General features: G+C 43.1%; 1 protein-coding gene across 1 annotated transcript in view; it reads right to left on the bottom strand.

Annotated features, from left to right (window-relative positions):
* Nucleotides 1-19,661, bottom strand: part of LOC309563543 (uncharacterized protein) — a 107,117-nt gene that overhangs the window by 72,092 nt on the left and 15,364 nt on the right. Inside the window, exon 3 of the mRNA XM_082268003.1 lies at nt 7,736-7,840. Within this exon, the coding sequence (XP_082124129.1) occupies nt 7,736-7,840 (105 nt within the window). The remainder of the gene's footprint in view (nt 1-7,735; nt 7,841-19,661) is intronic.

Genomic DNA, 19,661 nt, shown 5'->3' with positions numbered 1-19,661 from the left:
CCTTGTGGACAGCCTTCTCAGAAAAGTTGAAGCTGTTATAGCTGCAAAGGGCAGGCCAACTCAATATTGAACCCTACGGACTAAGACTGGGATGCCATTAAAGTTAATGTGCCTGTAATGGCAGGCGTCCCAATACTTTTGACAATATAGTGTGTGTGTGTGTATATATACTGTGAGACTCGCATCAAGTGTAGAGCGTTTATAGGACAACGCTACTCGCTTTTTCTTTCTTTTAGGCTACATTCACACCTGAGCGTAGCGTTTTTCGCGCGTTTTTTACCGCGATTTTACCGCGATTTTTGCGGCGTTTTTTACCGCGATTTTACCGCGATTTTTACCGCGATTTTTGTGCAGGCGTTTTTAGATTGAATAGAGATCAATGGAAAACGCCTGTAATCTGCCCAAAAAGAAGCTCATGTACTTTTTTGAGCGTTGGGCGTTTTGTATACAGCGTCAAAACGCTCAGATGTGAACAGGGGCCATTGAAATGAATAGGATTTGTCTTGTTGGGCGTTTTGAGAGCTGATCCTAGAGCAGAAAAACGCCCCAAAAACGCCCCAAAACGCCTAGATGTGAACGGAGCCTTAAGGGCTTTCCTCGACCCATGGTTTATTAAAGGAAAGTTAATCCAGCAGAAAAATAACAGGGTTTCCCACGCAGGGGTTTCAGCATTTCAGTCCTAAGCAAAATAAACAATTATTCAGCCCTCCTAGCTTGAACTTGCAGTGCTGCTGTTCCGGCCTTAAACTCTGGGCCCTCGTCTGTCTCCTAGAGACTTCGCTCACCCAACAGGGTGCACATGGATAGCAGCCTCATGCTGAACTGACTCCCACGTGGAGCCCTCCTGACTCCTGGGTCAGACCTCCTGTCTGCCAGGGTGGAGCCCAGAACCATGGTCAGGTCATTACTAAAAGCCAAGCACACACCTGACCAATTAATATGCTGGCTATACTGAATAGCTGGACCCAGGATTGGAGATTTCATCCCACCCGGATCACTTAGGCCCCTTTCACACATACAGTCCGTTCAGTTCATCAGTTCAGTCACGTCAAATGTATCAGTTTTTCATCAGTTTTTCATCCATTTTTCGTCAGTTGTCATCAGTTTTTCATCCGTTTTTCGTCAGTTGTTATCCGTTTTTCATCCGTTTTTCGTCAGTTGTTATCCGTTTTTCATCCGTTTTTCATCAGTTGTTATCCGTTTTTCATCCGTTTTTCATCCGTTGTCATCAGTTGACATCAGTTTTTCATCCGTTGTCATCCGTTGTCATCAGTTGACATCCGTTTTTCATCCGTTGTCATCCGTTTTTCGTCCGATCCGTTTTTTTGACGGATGAAAAATAGGGCATTCATCCGTTCAAAAAAACGGACATTGACGGAAGTGGATGAAAACGGATGTTAACTGATGATCATCAGTTGTCATCCGTTTTTACATAGAGATGCATTGATGTCCGTTTTTCATCCGTCAACGGATGGATGAAAAACGGACAAACGGACAGCATGTGTGAAAGGGGCCTTAGAAATCTCCAGGCTCCAGGTCCCAAACTGGACGTTTTAAAACACAGAGGAAACTGAAAAGCCAGTTTCCTCTTCACTTCAGAAGCTCCCTGGAGCCCCTTAACCTGCCTGGTTGAGAATTCTGGGTCACGATTGCGTTTTAGACCCTGGCAGGGCAACACTCTGCCACAATATATAAATATATATAAAATAATAGAAGATGCAATCCAATTGTTGTTCCAAATATCCTTTACTTCTGATCTTCATGCATATAAGTAAACATACATTTACAAGCGACTGCACAGTTTCGGACATGCATATGTCCTTCATCAAGCTGCATGTGTAGCACTAAAGCCCCGTACACACGCACAGATTGTTGGCCAACTGATCGGCCGTCTTTTGTCCAGTGTTGTTTGTTGGTTGAAATGTGCTCTAGACTTGCACTGGACTTTTGTTGGCCAACAAAAACCAACTTCAGAAGTGATGTCATGTGCTGGTTTACTTTCCGTGTGATTTTTCTTCTCTGAGCATGCCCAGTCTTGCTCATCTGATTTTTGTCTGCCGAAATCTGTACTGACTGAGGAACAATCGGCCGTTCTTTGTTGGCCAACAAAAATTTTATAGCATGTACACCAGATTTTTTTCGGCCGAAAATTTGCAGTTGGTTGTCGGAAGCATCATACTAACAAGCCTACAATCGGCAGATCGGACGTTGGCCAACAATTTACGGCCAACAATCTGTGCGTGTGTACGAGGCTTATCCTCAGTACAATCTTTTATCTCTATCCCCTCAGTGAGTTCAGCCTCACACTACACAGGTGTATCTCCTTAATTACAATTTCTAATCGAATCCACTTTAACCCATTATTTTACAACAACCTCAAAACCATTGACACATCCAGAAGGTGAAAAATATTGTTTTTTTTTTTTTTCAGAATTGTCGCTCTTTTTTTGTTTATAGCACAAAAATCGCAGAGGTGATCAAATACCACCAAAAGAAAGCTCTGTTTGTGGGGAAAAAAAGGACATTAATTTTATTTGGGTACAACGTTGCACGACCGCACAATTGTCCGTTAAAGTAGCGCAGTCGCGAATCACAAAATATGGACTGGTCATTAAGGGGGCAAATCCTTCCGGTCCAGAAGTGGTTAACATCACTATAATTATTTTACTGCAGGTAAAAAGGAAGACGTTTTGATATAGATTTTCTATTATTTCTGATGGAACCCTTTTCTACATATCTTAATCTCCCCAATTCCTGCTGCACCAAGTTATTTGGGTATCCACGATTCCTACATTTTTTTACACATTTTGTTTATTCTTAATTGCTTTCTCTCCTTATTGCTGATGAATCCAATTCTTTCCACTCTAATCAATTGACTTCGTATAATTGATCTGAACACATGTGGCGGATGAAAGCTATCAAACCCCAATAGTTGGTTTCTATCTGTTGGTTTGATATACAAATCAGATTCCACTTTTCCATTCTCAATGTAAATCATAGAGTCCAAAAATGACACCGATTTACCACCAACACACATCGTGAATTTTATGTCCGTGCTGAACGAATTCAGCATATCATTGAACATATATAAAGTTCCAATGTCGCCCCGCCATACCGCAAACACAAGTGGTGCAATGTTTCTGAAAAAGTTTGTCCTTAAATGTATATTTATCCTCAAATTTATGCAAGCGAATGACGGAGCAACATTGGAACCCTTTAGTTGTTGTGTAAACATTTCCTGAAAAAGAAAATTATTATTATTCAAGATCAAAATCAATAATTTTTCAAAAAGCCTAATTTGTGCTGTGGAATATAGTTCACTTGTTTCAATCAATTCAATAGCTGCTGCAATTCCTCCATTATGCAGTATGGATGTGTATAAACTATTCGCATCCCATGTTACAAGAATATCCCCCTTCTTCCAATCAGGTAAAGATTTCAACTTCTGTAAAAAATCATTAATGTCCTTAATATGGGACTTAGTTCCCTGTATAAGAGACAGAATCTTATCCAGAAACTGTGAGATAGAGACAAAGATAGAATCCCTACCCGACACAATCGGACACAATCAGGCGTCCCGGGGGGTTATCCTTATCCTTAATCTTGTGAATAGGATGATAATAATTATGATTTTTGAATATTGCTTGGAAAGCATGTATATATTTTCCTTTAGTATATGATGAGTCTAACTACTTACCGCCCGCTCACCGTCAAATGACAGCGGAGTGGTGCGGCTCTCGTTCTGGGTCTACGTCATATGACGGCGCCCCAGAACGGCCTCTCTTGCGTGCCCGCGGGGGCGTGCAGTGCAGTGATCGTGACCCTGATCTTGGTAAAGAGCCAATGACTTGGCTCTTTACCCATGTGATCACATGTAAATGAGGAAGTGCCATTTATCGTACTGTCAGAGTGTGTGGAGAGAAGAGCCGATCAGCGGCTCCTCCTCAAAGGGGAGATTAGGCCATGTAATCAGGGCACTGATGATCAGTGCCCTGATTACAGAAAAGTAAAAAAAAACAGTGCCAATCAGTGCCCACCATCAGTGTCCACCATCAGTGCCCACAATTAGTGCCCATAGTGCTGCCAGTCAGTGCTCATCTGTGCTGCCCATCAGTGTCCATCAGTGCCACCTGTCAGTGTCCTTCAGTGCCATCTGTCAGTGCCGCCCATCAGTGCCACCTCTCAGTGCCCATCAGTGCCACCTTTCTGTGCCCATCAGTGCTGCCTATCAGTGCCGCTTGTCAGTGCCACCCATCAATGCCCATCAGTGCGGCATATTAGTACCTCCTCATCAGTGCCACCTCATCAGTGCCCATAAGTGCTACTTCATCAGTGCCCATCAGTGCCGCCTCATCAGCGCACAACAGTGAAGGAGAAAAACTACTTATTTTCACAATTTACTGACAGAAAATAAGAAAAACTTTTTTTTTTTGTAAAAAATAAAAAAAACAGCAGTGATTAAATACCACCATAAGAAACCTGAATTTGTGTGAAAAAAATGATAAAAATTTGATATGGGTACAGTGTAGCATGACCACGCAATTGTTATTCAAATTGTGAGAGTCCCGAAAGCTGAAAATTGGCCTGGGCAAGAAGGGGGTGAAAGTGCACTGTAGGCAAGTGGTTAAGGAGAGATCTTGAATAGATTGGGTAAACATTAGGGAATTTGGTAATTTTGTGATGAGTCTGCTATTACCGACATTCACGTGTGGGCTGGGTACTCTTGGTTTTTGGGGTGCCCAATCTACACGTCTAATGAAAATAATATGAAATAATGATGTGGTTTTGATATTAGTAATAAATTATTGCATTTATCTATGGGGGGTATTATGTGGAGGTGTGGAAATTTGTCAATCGTTTTGAGGTTGTTGGAAAATAATGGGTTAAAGTGGATTTGATTAGAAATTTTAATTAAGGAGATACACCTGTGAAGTGTGAGGCTGAACTCACTGAGGGGATAAAAGATTGTACTGAGGATTTTTGTTGCCAGCGGTTTAGACATTAATGGCTGTGTGTTGAGTTATTTTGAGGGGACAGCAAATTTACACTGTTATACAAGCTGTACACTCACTACTTTACATTGTAGCAAAGTGTCATTTCTTCAGTGCCGGTTCACATACAGGCGACCCGACTTCCCGGGGCGACCTGTGAAGTCGCGGTGCACAGCACGCACCGCGACCTCGGAGCGCCATGCACGGACTTCATATCATTGGAGTCAATGCGGGTCGCTGCAGGTCGCCCCAAAGTAGTACAGGACCCTTTTTCTAAGTCGGAGCGACTTGTGTCGCTCCTATTAGAACGGGTCCTGTGCTACTCTATGGCAGGCGACCCACGGCGACTTGTCAGGCGACCAGGTCGCCTGACATGTTGCCCCAGTGTAAACGGGGTCTCAGTGTTGTCACATGAAAAGATAAAGTAAAATATTTACAAAAATGTGAGGGGTGTACTCACTTTTGTGACATACTGTATATATATATATCTATATCTAAATATGTATCTATCTATCTATATCTATATATATATATATATATATATATATATATATATGTGTATATCTATCTATCTATCTATCTATCTATCTATCTATCTATCTATCTATCTATCTATCTATCTATCTATCTATCTATCTATCGCTTCCAGCACTATAGCAAGTGAGGTTGGGGGACAATACCATTCAGACAAGGTTTCTAACAAGTCTGTCTTATTATGTTTTCTCTCTTTCTAAAATAAAAAAATAAAAATAAAAGTATTTATTGGAATTCACACAGAGTGACCCGAACCTCTTCTTCTCAGGACCCTCTCTGGTGCTCCTGGCTCCTCCTCTTTTTGGTGAGCTACCATAGAAATCTGTTTCCTATTGTGGCACACCTGTAGGCAAAATCCTGAGCAGCACTGCCTATGTCCATTGACACAGACAGAGCTGCACAGCCCCAACCCCAGCTTCATTTTCGGAATTTGACTGACAGCAGCTGGAGCCAGTGGCCTGTGAGACTGAGAAGTGAGAGGAGAGAGCTGCTGCAGATAGGCACAGAGCTGGATCAAGTGAGGACTCGGATAAGTATTGAGGGGGTGAGGGGGCAGTACTTTTACCTGAACGTTTTTTACCTTAATGCAAGAAATGCATTGAGGGAAAAAATGTTTATGCTTTAAAACAACTTTAATATTGTTTTTTTACAGGACAACCAAGGAACAAGTTCAGTTGATAGAGACACCCTTCACACCCAACCAGCTTCTTTCTATGTGGCCAAAATACGCAGTTGGGTCCCATCTATACATACAGGACATACAGTACTTCACGTTATGTTCAGCCCAAACAACATAATGTTATCTAAAGCCCCGTACACACGTACCGATCGTCGGCCGAACGATCGGCCGTCTTTTGTCCAGGGCTGTCGTGTCCGCTGAAAAGTGCAAAAGACTGCACACGAATTTTGTCGGCCAACAACAGCCGACTGCAGAAGTGATGTTATGATGGTTAACTTTCCGTGTCTTTTTTCTTCTCTGAGCATGCCCAGTCTTGCTAATCTGCTGATTGTCGGCCGAAAGCTGTACTGACTGACGCACAATCAGCCGTTCTGTTGTCGGCCTACAAAAATTTAAAAGTCTGCACGACAGATTCTGTTCGGCCGAAAATGCGCTGTCGGCTGTCGGAAGAATCATACTAACAAGCCGAAAATCGGCCGATCGGTCGGCTGCCGAATATTTGCAGCCGACAATCGGTACGTGTGTACCAGGCTTTAAATGGATGCTGATCCTAGACCTTTCCTCCAAATCTGCTCACATTAACCCCTTCATATCTGGAGTAATCTCACATAGGCCAATATTTTACTCATGGTACAGATAGAAAGTCCAACTGTCCACCTGGGGCTCATGGAGCCAGTCATGAGGGGATATTCTTTTACCATCAGGTAGGGGGCTCCTTTTCCTCCATCAACACCCACTCCAGAGCCGACCAGACCTGCAACTGTAGCTATATTTTCATTCCCCCAGGCATTGGCTGTACTCTGTACAACTTCTTACTTTAGCTATTAGAATATAATGCAAGGGCTCTTTGTTACAGCAAATCTTCTTTTACTGATCACAAATTTCATAGAATGGTCTATTTAATTGGTAATACAAAGTTCCAAATCTTAGCATAATGTTTTCTAGAAAATGACAGTTTAGTGTATGTCAGTTAGTCACATCACTGAATCTGGCATAACTGGTAGGGAGCAATGAGGTACTCACAACCCATATTAAGACCATACTTCAATTCCCAATAGATAAGGGCAATGTCCTCTAAAGTCCCTCCCCCAAGGGGGAGAGCAGGCCTAGAACCCCTTGGCTGTCCATGCGGCTTCACAGACGGTTTTCTACTGCGCATGCGCAAGCACCTTGTGAATGGTTTTGTAGTCTTCTGGAAGCTGTGATGTGTCCCAGAAGACGGAGGGGGAAGGAGGAGTGGCCAAACTTCCAGCTCAGATTGGCGATCTGAGCCGGAAGTGAGTACCTGTCAAAACCAATACCCACTCCCCCCCAAAAAATGCAAAATGTGGCAGTGGAAGGGGATGCAAACAAGCGAAACTTCCCCTTTTGGGTGAAGTTCCGCTTTAATGAAATGATCTGAAACCTTTTTTTTTTTTTTTGTACTGCACATGTTTACTTGCATTGAAAAGCAAGAGCAGGCAAATAATTTGGTACAACCGTTTTTAGGTGAGCTTGATTGATGTTGTATGAAGCATTGCACATCACTTACCCATTGTTTGATTCAATGAATTTCCTTATGTGATCTTTTCCTCCATCATTAACTACTAGTCCAAGTAACTCTAGAGCATTGTGCACTTCATTTTCATTAAGAAATCTAAGATAGAAAAGAAGCGTGATTCATTTTAGGAAACTTCACTGAGATTACTAATAAGAAAACCAACTACCTTTTCAATAAGAAAGAAATATGTGACTGATATCCAGGAATTATATCACTGCTACTCATACTACTAATACTATTATAACTACTACTATAATTATACTTAAAATAAACACTAATAATATACATTAGGCAACCTCTTCCCAGGAGTTGTACATCTCTATAATTTGCACATGCTGTATGTACTGTATAATTCAATAAGAGTTCTAACCTCAATCAGGTACTGATTCTGAACAGAGAAAAGGGTGCAGCTAAGAATATCAAAGTAAATGAGGCCACCATGTGGCTTCTAGGGATGAGGAAAATTAAGAGTTTTAATTTCACTAAAAGTTTGGTAAAGCGTTGTCATTTTAGCAAAATGCATTGGAGTAAATGAGAAAGGCAAAAATAAAATAGAACTATAGGCAAAACTATTTTTTACATTTTTGGATAGAGTAAGGAAGGTTATAACCCCTGTCAGGTTTTTTTTTTTTTTGCCATATGTGTCACATAGGGAAATTTATCTTTACTTCCCATAGCCAAAGCAGGAAATAGTAAGAGGAAATCGCTGAAAAATAGGGGAATCCATTGGGGCCCCAGGTCAGCAAAACAAATGTTCCCATTGGAAGATTTCCCCTGTATTACTTTTTTGGGGTCAACCCAAAATTTGGGATTTCCTTTTACTTTCACTTTCAATGATAATGGTAAACAGAACAAATACAGAGGGTGAATCTCACTAACAGGGGCACAGACAGCAACAAAAACCCAATAGGTGTTCTAATCCCTCCTCACTCTGTCCAAAGCTAAAAATATTTTAACTATTATAGAATTGTTGTGCCAAAAAAGTCCCATCATTATTTTACTTTTTTTTGCTACTAGAGAAAAGTAAAAATACACACTATGAAGATAGTTATAAAACACAAAGGCTCCTTTCACACAGTCCGCATTCCGTTGCAGACCATTCTCTGCTCAGCGGGGAGCGATTGGCCGATCCCCGCTTAGCAGGCGGATGACAGCTCTGTCTCTTCACTGTGTGCAGAGAGGGAGGTGTCAGAGCCCCGCTGCTCTCTATGGGGGAATCGGATGAGAACGGACCGCCTGTCCTGGACGGATGGAAAATAGGGATTCTATCCGTCCGGACTTCACGGACAGGATCGGATGTGGATGGCAGCGGGTGTCAGCAGACATGTCTCCGCTGACATCCGCTGCCCCATAGGGATGCATGGAGGATCCGATCAGATCTGCCTAAAAAACTGACAGGCGCATCTGATCGGATCGTTCGTGTGAAAGGACCCTAAATGTGACTTTCACTAAACTTTCACAGGCGGTGAAATCTATCAGTCATTTAAAACCCATGCATCATGAAGATTTACCTGCAGTGAATGCTTTGTGAGTGCTGGATTTTCTGCTTTTTAACTGTGGCCCAAAGGGGTCTATTTATTGCTTCCTCATATACAGTATCTCACAAAAATGAGTACACAGGTCACTTTTTTGTAAATATTTTGTTATATCTTTTCATGTGACAACACTGAAGAAATGACACTTTGCTACAATGTAAAGTAGTGAGTGTACAGCTTGTATAACAGTGTAAATTTGCTGTCCCCTCAAAATAACTCAACACACAGCCATTAATGTCTAAACCACTGGCAACAAAAGTGAGTACACCCCTAAGTTAAAACGTCCAAATTGGGCCCAAAGTGTCAACATTTTTTGTGGCCACCATTATTTTCCAGCACTGTCTTAACCCTCCTGGGCATGGAGTTCACCAGAGCTTCACAGGTTGCCACTGGAGTCCTCTTCAGCTCCTCCTCCTTCCGTTTGAGAATGCCCCACAGATGCTCAATAGGGTTTAGGTCTGGAGACATGCTTGGCCAGTCCATCACCTTTACCCTCAGCTTCTTAAGCAAGACAGTGGTTGTCTTGGAGGTGTGTTTGGGGTCGTTATCATGTTGGAATACTGCCCTGTGGCCCAGTCTCTGAAGGGAGGGGATAATGCTCTGCTTCAGCATGTCACATTACATGTTGGCATTCATGGTTTCCTCAATAAACTGTAGCTCCCCAAGTGCCAGCAGCACTCATGCAGCCCCAGCCCATGACACTCCCACCACCATGCTTGACTGTAGGCAAGACACACTTGTCTTTGTACTCCTCACCTGGTTGCCACCACACACGCTTGACACCATCTGAACCAAATAAGTTTATCTCGGTCTCATCAGACCACAGGACATGGTTCCAGTAATCCATGTACCGAGTACCCAGAAGTGATGTCATGACATCACTTCCGGGTTTTTTACATGGAGACCTGATCAGAGCTGAATGCGGCTTTGATCTGGCCTTCTGTTCGGTGGCCATGCAGGTAGGATGCCCGGGTCTCCCGGTGGGACGGAAGACCCGGGCTAGTCGTGGAAGGCGGCGGTAGGAGGGGGTACGTCCCCTCCCGCTCCTTGTAATGACACCTGAGCGGCTTCTCAGCCGCATTGGTTGTCATTGCAAGACAGCCGACAATCGGCTATGGACACCGGTACCGGGGTGATGCCTCTAGCTGCAGGCATCATCCCGGTACAAGCACTTTCCCGAAATATCGGCAATATATCACCTCAGGGGCCGATTCCGATATATCGGGGAAAGTGCATATCGGCCCCCGATATATAGGTGGTGCCGATAATCGGTCGATCCCTAGTTACTACTATTGGATTGCTTCATTCCTGGTACACTTGCTTTCACTGGTTTGGTTTCATTTCAGCATTGGCATGTTACGAAAATATTGTACTTTTTTGCAAAAGGATTTCTTCTCATCTGCTTTTTTATACTATCCATTCATATGATTCAAATGTTCTACACAGTATTGTTTAGCCTAACACATTTACCGTTGCTTCCTTTACTTTCTAGCTTCAACCTCCCTGAACTCTTTGCTAAACGTTTATCAAATTACGAATACGTCAATATTGTCGTACGATTCATTTTTCGTTACTTACGATATTCATGCAATATATTTACGCATCTGCATTTCACTTATCTCTTACTTTGGTTATATCCGTAGCCGCCACGTTATCGGTTCTATTTTGATATGTTCCTCAGTACATACGATCCGGAAGGAAATTCCCCTGGGGGTGGGACTTTAAAGGCACTGAAAATAATATATAACTTGAAACAATGTATACAATTAAATAAATTTATTAGAGAACATGAATACAAAAATTGTATGTTAAAAACATGTAGCAAGCTGTATACAAGTCATGATGTCATGGGGCAAAAACAGATACCGCTGTGTTGAAGGTGAGTGCCCAACGCGTTTCAGAGACACAAATCAGAATTCCTTCTTCAGGGGCAACCTTTATATAGCGGTCTGCAAGTGATCAATCACATATTTATTAATTAATGGTAAGTATACCAAAAATCTACATATATAGAAAATGCCATAACATGTACACTAATTTTTGTAAACATTATACTGCATATACACTTCAAGCAAAGTTTATATTTAACATGATGTAATGGAACACTTACAGTATCTGCCGAATGACACTTTAGAATGTGAGCTTGCCCATAACATTAAAAACAAGAAGCTGGATTGCTCTCATCCTTGCATTGGGGTGCCTTATTAAGGAAAATGGAAGGATTGAATGAAGACGTATCATATAATCACGTTCCTGCTCATGTGTGCCCGTCAGCTAAAAGCTGAGTGGGGACAACTGGAACCCACAAACACTGGGAGATCTGCTAGGCAAAAAAGAGAGGAAAAGTTTTTTTATTTACCAAAGAGCAAAAAAGAAAAAGGGGTTTGGTTTCACTTGCTCTAATAATAATAGAGCAAGGGGTTAAACACTGTGCTATTCTGTGGGGTTTGTGTCTGCATAGAGTGCTGCATAAATCGATGAAGATTTATATATAGAATTCAGGCGTTACTTGAATCATAGATGTGTCAAAGAAGGAGTGGGTAACTTCCATTTGTCCAATTAGAGATCAGGAAGTTTATGAAAAAAATATTAACAAAAAAGTTTTTGAAAAGAAAAATCTTATTTTTAAACATCTAGATTCAAGTGAGCAGCAATAACACTAGCTAAAAAGTCAGGCATTGTATAGAGATTAAAAATATATATTTGTAAAATATATAAATGAATAGTCTTTATAACTGTGTTTGTGGCTATTATGCTGTTTTTTGGCTACATAATACTTTAACTGATTATTGAGGGGTTAATTTCTTTTCTTCTACACACTCTGTAACTGGTCTGCTCTCCTCCCTCCAAATTGGGTACTAATGCCTTTATTAATGTAATTCGTCTCCCTAATTGAATAGAAAACTTTTCCTCTCTTTTTTGCCTAGCAGATCTCCCAGTGTTTGTGGGTTCCAGTTGTCCCCACTCAGCTTTTAGCTGACGGGCACACATGAGCAGGAATGTGATTATATGATACGTCTTCATTCAATCCTTCCATTTTCCCTAATAAGGCACCCCAATGCAAGGATGAGAGCAATCCAGCTTCTTGTTTTTAATGTTATGGGCAAGCTCACATTCTAAAGTGTCATTCGGCAGATACTGTAAGTGTTCCATTACATCATGTTAAATATAAACTTTGCTTGAAGTGTATATGCAGTATAATGTTTACAAAAATTAGTGCACATGTTATGGCATTTTCTATATATGTAGATTTTTGGTATACTTACCATTAATTAATAAATATGTGATTGATCACTTGCAGACCGCTATATAAAGGTTGCCCCTGAAAAAGGAATTCTGATTTGTGTCTCTGAAACGCGTCGGGCACTCACCTTCAACACAGCGGTATCTGTTTTTGCCCCATGACATCATGACTTGTATACAGCTTGCTACATGTTTTTAACATACAATTTTTGTATTCATGTTCTCTAATAAATTTATTTAATTGTATACATTGTTTCAAGTTATATATTATTTTCAGTGCCTTTAAAGTCCCACCCCCAGGGGAATTTCCTTCAGAATTTCTGATTACAGGATGTGGCACACTCTGGGGTGATTTCACATGAGCATACTATATGCACTCAGTACATACGATTTACACATACAGTATTTAATGTACTGTTTGTTAAATATCCAGCGACAGTTACAATACCCTCGCTTAAACTGTATATTGGTCATACTTCACATATATTGTGTGGTTGATTAGATACTTGCACTGTGGGTAGATCTTGTTACTTAACCTAGGGCCCAGGTCACATATTGACCGGGCGGTGGTTTTATTTTGTTTTTTATTTCCCATATTTTATTTCCCATAGTTCTTGTTTCTACATAACCACAGGACTTACAAGTCTGAGTTTCAGTGCAGTCAATATAGGTGGGTATTTCCACAACCCTTATAGTCACACATTGTAATATATTTAAAACTTTCGCTTCTTATCACATACACGTCAATTTTGTTGCACATACATCATTCATCCTGTCGCTTAAAGCAATACACCACTACAATTGTCACCTGTCACGCTTAAAGGTACCTACCGATTGAGATGTTCGCTCTTTTATTGACTCGTTTGATGGCAAGTCTCCTCATCTGTTAACACATACGTCATACATTTATGACATATCGCAACACTCTTACCTCTTACCTGACACGTTTTCAGGTAACTAAGGCCTGAGTTTATGTTGTTAATTTGCCTGGTATGCCTCAGGTAACTCGGCCTCTATCACACTCTATCACGCTCAAGGACTGACACACTTTCATTCCTGTGTAACTTGAGTTTTCATTTGCTAACTGACCCACTATCACCATAGTGAGTCCGCTCGTTGCACCACAACTCACACTTGTACACTTTGAAAAAAAAAAGGAATTTTTTAAATTATATATATATATATATATATATATATATATATATATATATATATATATACTTTATACTGTGTATATATATATATATATATATATATATATATATATATATATATATATATAAACATACAAATATATATGCATATATAAACATATATATATATATATTTACAATAGATTTGCTTCCATCCCACCATCTCCTGCCAGGGGATCAGAACATTATTACCGATGCTGCAGTTACCAAAGGTTATGCAGCAATTTTTGCCACTCACTGGTTAGCAGGACCGTGGCCAGACGAAAGTCTGGCAATTCCCAGGTTTGCAGAAACAGCATCACTTTTTGAAATTTACCGTATAGTTTCCGCAGCACAGGTGTGGGGTCACCAATGGACAGGTAGCACAGTAGTTTTCTCCACAGACAATCAGGCCACCTCTGAAATCATTAACAAAGGTAGGTCCAGTTCATTACTTATCATGTTCTTCGTACGCCGGTTCATTTGGCTGTCCCTCCAATACAAATTCCATTTTCACAGCAAATTCATCAATGTTGTAGATAATACAGCCACGGATGATTTATCACAATTTAATTATCCACTATTTTTCCAGCAGGTTCAAGACGCAGACATCATCACCACTCTGGCCCTGCACTACTCACTGTTAATAATGCAATAGATGCTCACTTGGCCTGTGAGGTTGCAATGATCGACAAGTCACTATCAGCCAACACAAGAAAGGCATACAATACGGCTTGGAATACTTTCCAGTCATTCCAGTCTCAGTATCCCAGTCTACTACGACATTAAATACCTGCTGGCTTTCATAGAATACTGCCACTTCCAGCTTAAACTTTCTCACAACACCATTAAGACATATTTTGCAGGAATTCAGCACTTTGCATCCTCACTGCATCCTGATAGGCCCTCTGTTTTTTTGGCACATCTCATTAAGGCCATATTAAAAGGGATTCAGGAGACTAGTCCCCTTGCTTTGGCCAGCAGGCTCCCTATTACCGGCCCAATATTCTGCAACATGTCCAATATGCTTTCCAGGTCCCCCTTCGGGCTACTACTTAGCCTGGTCCTCAAGGCAGCCATATATCTGGCCTTCTATGGGTTCTTAAGACCAGGCGAATTTACATGTACAGATACTAAGTCCCGTATTCTCCTGATTAAACAGTTAATCAGATACCCCAACCATTTCCGATTGCACCTAGACATCTGTAAGACACAGCACACTGAAGCCGGCACTGATATTATGTTTTTTGAGACCCATACTGCTTGGTGTCCGGTAGCAGCCCTAGACCAACTCATGGTGCAGTTGGCAGACAAACCCAAGGATAGCCCGCTCCTACCATTCCCAAGTACACCGCTTACTAATACACAATTCATTAAACATTGCCGCATCCTCCTAGTGAACCTAGGCTTAGACCCCAAGTTATACTCTGGCCATTCCCTCAGAATAGGAGCTGCTTTGGCAGCCTCTCGCCAAGGAGTTCCTGTTCACATCATCAAGAAGTTAGGTAGGTGGAATTCATCCTGCTAGGCCAGGTCTACCCAGGAACCACACGTTGAGATGTCTCACGCATTTTCACACTTGGCTGACTAGTCTGTTATGCAAATTGTTTAACCACTTTACGACCGGCGCACGACGATCTACGTCGGCACTCAGCCCCGGCCAGGCAAACTGACGTAGGCCTACGTCAGCACAATTTGCCGGCCCTGTGCGCGCTCCCGCGCGTCCCCGCCGCCGATGATGACTCGATTGGGTTCAGAACCGATCAGTCATCAGGTCCAGGCCAATCATTTTTGGTCTGGACCTGTTGATCGGTCCTGCCCAATCAGATCATCCTCTAAGCCTGTGAAATGTAAACACAGGCTTAGAGGAGATGTGCCCTCCCCCCACAACGGTCTTTTTGGATCCAGCGTGAGAGGAGAGCACATCTTACTGTGAGTACTGCACCAAGCACACCCACACACAGTTAGATAGGCACATTTCACCCCCGATCGCCCCCCCAATTAACCCCTACAGCACCTGACACAGCACACACTATATACAGCATATAGCATATACCTATATACCTGTATAAGTGTGATTTGTGAACAGGTGTAGCCCTTGCGACCCCCCCTTTTCCACTCAAATTACCCCCCACCCCCCCCTAATAAAGATTTAACCCACTGATCCCCCCTGAACCCCCCCTGATCACCGCCGTTAACCCCTACACCCTCTGTCACATCAGCACTAATACAAACGCAATATACGGTGTTATTGTATTTTTGTATTAGTGTCATTGTGATCAGAATTAGCGCAGGCGACTAAGTTTCTGTCCCAAGAAGGTTTAGGGTCCCCGCCACCCGCCCAATAAAGATTTAAGCCCCTGACCCCCCCCTGATCACCCCTACACCCCCTGCCATAACACACACCGTATACAGTATATAGCATTTAGCTATATACCCGTATAAGTGTGATTTGTGGTCAGGTCTAGCGCTTGCGACCCCCCTTTTTCCACTTGAATTACCCGCCACCCCCCCCTAATAAAGATTTAAGCCCCTGATCCCACCTGATCCCCCCCTGATCACCGCTAGTTAACCCCTACACCCTCTGTCACATCAGCACTAATACAAACGTAATATACTGTGTTTTTGTATTTTTGTATTAGTGTCATTGTGATCAGAATTAGCGCAGGCGACTAAGTTTGTGTCCCAAGCAGGTTTAGGGTCCCCCCCACCCGCCCAATAAAGATTTAATCCCCTGATCCCCTCCTGATCACCCCTACACCCCCTGCCACAACGCACACTGTATACAGTATATAGCATTTTCTATATACCCGTATAAGTGTGACTTGTGACCAGGTTTAGCGCTTGCCACCGTTCCTTTTATCCTTAGGATACCCGCCAGTCCCTTCCAATAAAGATTTAAACCCCTGATCCCCCCCTGATCACATCCCGTTAACCCCTACACCCTCTGTCACATTAGCACTAATACACACATAATATACTGTTTTTACTGTATTTTGTATTGGTGTCATTGTGACTTGAGGTTGCGCTAGCTAGCTAGTTTCTTTCCCAAAGGAGGTTTAGGGTCCCCGCCACCCCCCCCCCAGATCCCCAGCGCATAGTTTAGAAGTAACCCCTTGATTGCCACACACGCACGCACGCACGCACGCACGCACCTACACTTCCATTTCTAGTATAGTGTTTGAACAGATCAATATCTGATCTGATCAGAACTATACTAGCGCCCCCATAGTTTAGGGTTCCCAAAACGCGGTGTTTGCACGATCAGTACTGATTCCGGCCAGCACCTGCGTTTAACCCTTTCACCCAGGCAAGTGTAGTAATCAATAGATTACTGTCACTTGCAAAAAAACACAAGACACAAAACCGCTGTGTTAGCAGAGTCAGGCCTGATCCCTGCTAGCATTAGCAGTTTTTTTTGTAGCGCTTGAAATAATCTTCGACAACCAGGTGCTTTTATTACCTGTGAGTCGCATCACTGTACGAGTAAATTTAGTTGCCAAAATGACCAAACGTTCGTACAGGGATGAAGAGCTTCTCAGTTATATGCTGACCGAGTCATCTGATAGCGAAGGGGAAGCTACAATGACCGAATTAGTGTCAGTATATGAACCTGATGACGGCAGCGGCTCCCTGACAGATAGCTCCGACGACAGATGGGTCCCTGTTAGACCCAGGCGTACCCGACCCCATTCTGAAGTTGTTGTGATGCAGGAATCGCAGGGTGCTCGTATGGAGCAGAGTGTGGGTACTAGTGCCGCTCATCCTTCTGGCGACCTGGCAAGCGCCAGCGGCCTAGTACAACCTGGACCTAGTACAACCAGCACTGCAGTAAGACCTGGTGACGTGGCGAGTCCCCTAAGTGCAGTTGAAGCTGGTGCGGTGGCTAGCACAAGTAGTGGCCCGCAGCCACCGCGTATTCGAAGACAGGCCCGTAGAGCCCATAGTGCCCTCCCTGATGCGCTGGCATTTCCTAATTGGCAACCCACTGATACTACAGCGCCAGTACTTCCCCCATTCACCGCCCAACCTGGAATCCACGTGGAGACAGCTGGTTTTACGCCCCTGAACTTTTTTGAGCTGTTCTTCACGGAAGATCTTTACAGATCTATTGTGGATCAATCAAATTTATATGCACAACAGTTCATCGCCGCCAACCCAAATTCACACCTTGCCAGACAATTCGGCTGGAAACCTATAACGGTTTCCGAATTTAAGATCTTTCTGGGCCTTTCCCTCCACATGGGCATAACTAAACAGAGTGAATTGCGGCTATATTGGTCCACTAGCCCAGTTCACCATATGCGCATGTACTCTGCCTCTATGTCCAGGACGAGATACGAGCAAATTCTGCGATTTATGCATTTCAGCGACAATGAACTCTGTCGTCCTCGGGGAGACCCTGCATACGATCGGCTCCACAAAATTCGGCCCCTCATAGACCACTTCAATCAGCGGTTTGCAGCCTTGTTTACCCCCGAACAAGTTGTCTGCGTTGACGAGTCCCTGATTAAATTTACTGGCCGCCTTGCTATGAAACAGTACCTCCCCAGCAAGCGTGCCAAGTACGGGGTCAAACTGTATAAATTGTGTGACAGGGCCACAGGCTATACAGTTAGTTTCCGGGTCTATGAGGGAAAAGATAGCTGTGTGGAGCCCCCCAACTGCCCAGACTACATAGGGAGCAGCGGTAAGATCGTTTGGGACTTGGTGTCACCCTTATCCGGAAAGGGGTACCATTTGTACGTGGACAACTTTTATACAAGCGTGCCACTATTTAGTCACCTTCTTGATTTACAAATTGGCGCATGTGGCACCGTGCGACCTAATCGCCGGGGCTTCCCCCAACGGCTTGTAGATTCCCGTCTTAGTCGGGGGGCGAGAGCCTGCTTGAAAACGGACAAATTACTTGCGGTGAAGTGGAAGGATACACGGGATGTTTATGTTCTGTCCTCCCTTCACCCAGACACGATGATCCAAATTCCTACGGCAACTGGCGTTGTGGAGAAACCCCTCTGTGTCCACGAATATAACCTTAACATGGGAGGGGTGGACCTTAACGACCAGCTTTTGGCGCCGTATTTAGTTGCCCGTAAAGCCAGACGCTGGTACAAAAAAGTGTCTGTTTACCTATACCAATTGGCTATGCTGAACGCCTTTGTCCTATACAGGGCGTCAGGACGAACTGGATCTTTCCGGGAATTCCAGGAAGAGATCATCCTTGCCTACCTGTACCCAGGAGGCATGCCTGCCCAACTTCCCCTTCCAGATGCAGTGAGCCGGCTGCATGAGAGGCATTTTTCACATGTCCTCCCGAGTACCCCTACCCAAAGATGGCCCCAAAGAAGATGTCGTGTCTGTAGCAAGCGCGGATTTAGGCGTGACACCCGTTATTATTGTCCCAAATGTCCTGACCAACCTGGTCTCTGCATCGGGGAATGTTTCGAGCGCTACCATACACTAGTGGATTATTAGCGTAGGGTACAGCACGACACAGTGTAGGGCACATAAACACAGGGTCTCGAAGGATGTTGGATGTCCATCGACATTTTGAGAGACCCAAGCTGGAAGAGAAGATCGCAGATGATCGCAGTCCCTCCCAAATCAAGAAGTAAAGGAACAGTTAGAAAGAAAAATAAAAGGATCCAAAAACTGTTGTGGTGTCAGTAATTTTATATGTCCTTCTACTCCTTCCTACTATACTTTTTTTCAATGTCCTTTGTTTGTTTTTTCATTCTTTTGTGACCTGTTTCTCTTGCAGGTCCCTCGTCGGCTACCACGCATTGATTTTATATATTCTGACACAAACAGCGTTTGCGCTCAGCATATATGGATACCTTTGCTGATAGCAGCTGTGGTGATTTTCTGATTTCAGCACTGCAGTTAAAATCCTATTTTGGTATACGTGGATAGCGCCGTGTATACCCATCATTAAATTCAGTGGGTGGTTGTTTGGGCGGTTAATGA

This window comes from Pelophylax lessonae (genome assembly GCF_965119305.1).
Source record: "Pelophylax lessonae genome assembly, chromosome: 9".
NCBI classification, from domain to species: domain Eukaryota; kingdom Metazoa; phylum Chordata; class Amphibia; order Anura; family Ranidae; genus Pelophylax; species Pelophylax lessonae.
Note: the sequence above shows the minus strand (reverse complement) of the source record. Positions and strands in the feature narration are given on the sequence as shown.